The sequence below is a fragment of the Girardinichthys multiradiatus genome, chromosome 14, assembly GCF_021462225.1.
Source record: "Girardinichthys multiradiatus isolate DD_20200921_A chromosome 14, DD_fGirMul_XY1, whole genome shotgun sequence".
NCBI lineage: Eukaryota > Metazoa > Chordata > Actinopteri > Cyprinodontiformes > Goodeidae > Girardinichthys > Girardinichthys multiradiatus.
The window spans coordinates 16,328,969-16,335,011 of record NC_061807.1 but is presented as its reverse complement, the minus strand read 5'-3'; the positions used below and the strand labels follow the sequence as shown (position 1 = coordinate 16,335,011).

General features: G+C 37.8%; 1 protein-coding gene across 1 annotated transcript; it reads left to right on the top strand.

The window, feature by feature from the left end:
- The first annotated feature begins 208 nt into the window (after positions 1 to 208).
- Positions 209 to 5,770, top strand: LOC124881193 (placenta-specific gene 8 protein-like). Its single transcript, XM_047386719.1, has 3 exons — positions 209 to 480; positions 582 to 736; positions 5,478 to 5,770. The coding sequence occupies exons 1-3, from the start codon at positions 381 to 383 to the stop codon at positions 5,649 to 5,651; spliced, it is 429 nt and encodes a 142-aa protein (XP_047242675.1). The 5' UTR covers positions 209 to 380; the 3' UTR covers positions 5,652 to 5,770.
- Positions 5,771 to 6,043: the final 273 nt, after the last annotated feature.

The window sequence follows — 6,043 nt, the reverse complement described above, 5'->3', positions numbered from 1 at the left end:
TATCACCAGTTAAATGATTTTCTTTAAAAAAACACATATGTTAACGATTCACAAGAGATTGGGAAAGTTAAAATTCAACATTCAAGAAGTAGAGTCTGAGGATCTGCCCACCATACACATAAAAGATATTCCGGTACACAAAAATTCACTCATTTGAATAATTTACTTAGATCACTCCGGTGATTACTCTGTGGGAAGAATGATTAGATTCAAATATTTCAAATGGTATTTATTATAAAGTGGCATCGTTTTAGGATCAGGAAAACCAGCTGATTGATCTTATGAACATGAGATACAAGATTCAATCATTTTTTGATTTCAAATATTTGCTCTTGCTTATATATGAATGTAACCTCTTATATGGCAAGTACAGCTGAGCTATGTCCAGACATGTGGTCAGTGTGCAGCCAAAGAACCGGGTCGAGGAGGCCGCAGAATGGAGCACTGGACTGTGTGAGTGCTACAAAGACATTGGAGACTGTAAGTGAACAATGTGATCTAAAATGGAGATGTTAGGATATTGAGGCCAGCAGTCATTTATGTTTGAGATGACTGAGCAGTGTGTGTTTGTGTGTGTGCAGGCTGTTTTGCCTGCTGCTGCCTCCCAGTGTTTACCTGTAAGGTGACCAGTGCAGTCGGTGTCTGTCCATGTCTGCCTCTGCTGGACTGTATCAGCTGCGTGCCTCCAGCCTCTCTGGCCATGAGGGCGTCTGTCAGGGAACGATACGGCATAAAGGTGTGTCTCACCACAGATTTTTCACTCACAGATGAAACACGGTGTCATTTTTTATATAATAATATAACTTTTTAGAAGCTAACATCTGAAACCTTGAACTGAGCTGATATATCGTTCTTATATTTAAAAGATGCATGGATTTTAAAAGCATATTTCTTTGGAGAGGTTATCTTACCTGCTAACCGTGGATTCAAGGTGCAGGAGACATAAAATAACATAAGAAATATATTTTAATTACCTCATAATGCAAAAGTAACTGTAAATATGTACAAAACAGCATTGGCATAAAAAGCTATAAAATTGCAGACATTTGATTTGTGATGTAACATCTGAAGAAGTTAAAACGCCACAATATTACTCTTCAAAGTAAAGTCTGTCTGTTGAAGTAAGTGTGAGCTGTTATAATTAGCCCCAGATATGAAAATGTTGACAATGTGACAGACAAGATACAAACCATTTAGAACCAGAGAAATCCACAGAAGGCTAACCGTTAGCTGCTAAGGACAATAAAGTTAGCATCCGCTTGGGTGCTTCACTAAAGGGATGTTTCACAGTTTTTATTGAGCCTGGATAATTCCATCCATCCATCCATCCATCCATCCATCCATCCATCCATCCGTTGTCATCTGCTTATCCAAGAATGGATAATGGGGTAACAGGGCCTGCAGGAAAACCCAGACGTCCATCCGCCCATTGATTGTCTTCATCTCATTCTGGGGGATACCAGTGCGTTCCCAGGCCAGAAGAGATGTATGATCCCTGTAGCAGGTACTGTACTACAGGGTTTATTCTTGATAAATAGTTTAAATTAATGTGTTCCATACACATAAAGATACATAGATAAACATAATGTGAAAAAATATTAGAATTTAAAAAACAGAAGTTTAGTTTACAGGAGCACAGAACTTCCGTCTGGAACAAGCTTGATCCGCCCATTGACAAGGTAAATGCCAGACTCTGGTCATGTGATTGTGAACTGAACAGTTTGTGACTGTGATTTACCATTTTCCTTTAGAAGTTAGTATATTTCTATTAATCATGTGTTGTTGAGACGTGATAAACAATAGCTGTAATACCTGAGCTGATTATACCTCACTGTGTCCCCACTTTAATTACTCAGAGCCTCAGGAGATTTGAATGGTTATGATTACTGCCGAGTGTATGGAGACGTCACAGCAATAAAAGACAATAAGGATGTCTTCCTATGCAACAGTCGTCAATATAACCACTGACGTCACTTATTACTTTGGCAATGAAAGCAATGAGTTAAGACATTTACTATACGCTGAACAAAAAGTGAGAAACAGGTATAAACTGCTGCACTCTGGGGATGTTTCTCCAAACTGAATCCGTGACCAAAGATCGTGATAGTCATCAGCTCTCCCTGCAGATGCTTGACATGCAAATAGCACACAGCTCATCAACGGTGCTGGTTCCATGTTGCAGAAGCACAGCGAGTAATTTTCTGGGACAGTGAAGAAAGGAGAAAAGATAGGGCACGATGTGGGAGTGGTTGGAGACCAGGCAGGCAGAGGCTGGAGCGCTGCCATCGCTAGAAAAGAAGGTGGCTGGTAATGTTGGCTTCTCTGAAGGTGGAGTGGGCTGAGGATTACTTGCAGGACTGCAGAAAGCGTGCTAAGAAGATGCCAGGAGTTCTTGTGAAAACAGGTCCAAGCTTGTAGGTTGTTTGTTTTGTAGAAAAGCTATTTTCCCACAAGAAGAAAAGGATAAAGCCATCATGGAGTGGATCCTGTGGATAAAGCTGATGTGAAGCAATAGATTTATATCATGCATTTGTTGATTGTTTTTGTGTATACTTTTGCAGATACATGTCTAGATGTGAAAGGTCATTTAGTTTCACTAGCCACAATATCAGTCTAAATGTAAGTCTGGGGATCTAGGTGAATCAGTCAAACGTTTGTTTATGCTTCCATGAACTGTGGTCTTCGTTTCATTTTAGTGTAGTCCCTAAACAAGAGCAACAAGGTGTAGCAGCAGAGTTACGCTGCATTAACAATAAACACTGCGTTTGTAAACACAGTTTAAATCAATGGGGTTCATAAACGCAGTTTGAACAGCAGTATTTACAAACTAGTATTTAAAGTATTTAAAAAGCAGTTATTAGCTTTGCAGTTTGAAAAAATTTGATTTCAAAACAGTTTTAAAAAACAGATCTGTTCATTGACAGTTTTAAACTGCTGTGTTTATAAACAACTGCTTTCAAATTAACCATTGCACAATAATGCTTATAAACACAGTGTTAAACTTATAATTTAAACCATTTAAAAAAAAATGTTTATGTCAAAAATGAATGCCTTTATGTTATTACAATTCTATGTCCTTTGCCTTTATACGATTTTTACTAAACTCAGAAGAAAAGCAGGAAAGAATAGGCTGATTATAGGTGCATTTAAAAACCAAATAAAGTGATACTTTTCAGTTTTGATGCATTTAATGAACAGGAAAAAAAGGTCCAGATTTTTCTGTATTTGACCTGATGATCATTGGCAGGTAAATTAAGGGGAACTAGTGTCTAATTTGAGTCATGGGCCAGTTAACTGGTAAATCTCGTAAATTAAATAGAATAAAAAAGTGTACTGGTTTTTGGGACTGTTCATAATCCCCTCCACCTTGACTAAGTTTCATCTGAAGAAAAAGCTGCCCCAAAGCATGACTCTGCCATGACCGTGCTTCACTGTGGGGATGATATTTTGTGTCCAAAACGTTTAAGTTTGGTATCCACAGACACATTTTACCACATGCTATTGGAAGACTTTATATATGTTTCTGCAGGACGTTGTCAGGCTTGGATGTTTTTATTTAGAAAAGGGTTCCATTTGGAGGACAAAGTACTTCCTGCAGCTCCGTCAGTATTGCTGTCTTTACTGTGTTTCATGGTATATCTAAAGCCTTGGATTTTTTTTTTGCAGCCTTATCCCAACAGATATCTTTTGGCAGTGAGATCCCTCTGATACTTTGGAAGCTGTCTGCAGATGTTGGGAATCGCAAACCAGAACAGCTCACTCATTAGTTTGAATTTAGTGGTTGTTCCTAACACAGCCACATCGCCAAGTCTTTTTTTTTTTTTCTCACCTAAAAGATAAGTAAGATTCAGACATCACTGATGGTTGCTTTTGTGTTGGAACAGTGAATCCCTCAAATTAGTGAATTTTAAAAAATCCTTAAAAACAAAGCTTTTACAAATGTGTTTCGCTGATATTTCTGCAAAAGCCACACAGCATCCTCCTATATTCTTTGAAACTTCAAAAGCAGCTATTAAGCTTTAACTTAATGTAACTTTCATCCCTTTTAAATTAGCTTCTACTTCTTTTTATACATTTGCTCTCAATTTATTATTGTCTTGTCTGACAATTAATGATGTATTGAAGTGGTGGTCATGCTGTATTTTCGTGGTATTACTAAATGCAAACTGCATCTCAGACTTTTAAAAACCTGCATAGATCTGCATAGGGTGGTGGGTAACTTCGACTGTCACCTTCGGATTTTTATTTAACAGAAATGCAGAAGTTAGACCGTGAGTCCATGAAGAGACCTTTGTTGGTAACTCATAACAAAGACGTGTGCCTGATTCAATATGGTGTCTGATTTTTATGGGAAGATGTGCTTTAAGGAACTAAATTTCAATTGCTCAGACTGAATCTGTATTTGCATAATTTGAAATCAAATGCATTGGTTTGGAAATTAATTTTACTAAACTGAAATCGAAATTAATGGTTTAAAACTGAATTTGTTTGCTTTGAAAGTTGCTTTGCTTTGTATTGAAAATTCAGTTTGATTACTTTTACTTTCAGTTCTAAAATTCAGTTTTTTGTGTCACACATCCGGGTCCTTGAAGCCACAGATTAATCAAACACAGATTTACTGATTCACGGATATCATTCACTATTGCTGTCTCCAAATTCAGGGGCTGCATCCTTTGAAGGTCGCATTTGTAGGCCGATTACGTCATGGTGAGGCAATAAAGGCTATCCAACTTCGAAGGCTTCTTCAAATGCGGCCGACAAATTACTTTCATTTCAAATTGCGCAAACAATGACTCAGTTTGAACAATTCAGTTTCTGATGGCACAAGTTTCTTCCCATAGATTTTCTGCATTGTTTTTACAGGAAATTAAACATTTGCCTTTAAATCATTAAACTTGTTAATATGTATGTGGGTTGTGAAATTATTCTGGGTGTTTATGTCACCTCCCACATTCAAATCACAGCAAGGGTCTATGGATTTACATAACACTGTGTGTTTGTCATATTCTGCGACTGTTCTTTCTCATGGATCGGTGTGATAAGACAAAGCTAAAGAAAATACATGAAAGTGAAAAGTTCATTTGGTTAGAAGTGAATGTGACTAATGTGCAGATGGAGAGAGCAGCCATTTCAAGTTTGTCCAATCATACGCCAGCATTTTCAGTTGATCAAAATAGCTTAACCAGGGTTCCTACACAGAAATCTATTAAATGTTTTAAATGTGCTACAAAATGACTGAGTTCTCTGGAAAAGTATGTAAGGTTTGACATGAGTAATGTGTAGGAAAGTTTTAGCATTTAATGTACTCTGTTAATTTAAAAAGGTAGTTTTTGATATCAAAACCTCATTTCCAGGTAGCCAACAGAAGTAATAGTTATAGCATTATAAAGCAACAAAAATGTTTCTTTTTCACCTGAATGTAAATGTTCACCTTTCTGCCTGAGCCTCCCACTTAAGTTCAGTTTTTCTGTGTGCAGGGAAGTGCGTGGAGCGACTGCCTGTACGGATGCTGCTGTTATACACTATCTTGGCTTCAGATCTCCAGGGAGCTGAAAAGAAGAGCAGCATCCCACGCCGCCTCCTCTTCGTCTTCCACCTCCACAGCCAGATACACTGCTCTGACCTCCCTGCAGGGGGCGCACTTGGTCTAGACGCATCTGGGCCCTCTTCTTTCCCCGGTGGCAACCAGACCAGGAGATTTCATCACTCTTCCTTTGGCCTGCAGCCCCTCCCGGATTACCTCGGAAGGGATATAATGAGTCCTAGAGTCCAGTTTGTTCAAAAATAGAGCAGAAGTTATTACTTTTTTTTAAAAACATTTTTATGTTTTTCCTATATGCTTTAGATTTTCAATAGTAAAAAAATATTTATGGTGGGTTTTTTTTTGTTCAAGTGACTGCCTAATAAAACATTACATGTGACAATGTTGCATAACTAGTCTGCAAAAATAAATGTGTAAGAGTAGTTTTCCTCCTTGTAGCAGTTTGTAAAATTTTGACTTCATTGTTTGCTAGACTGATACTGTCATTTTTGTATGTGATAT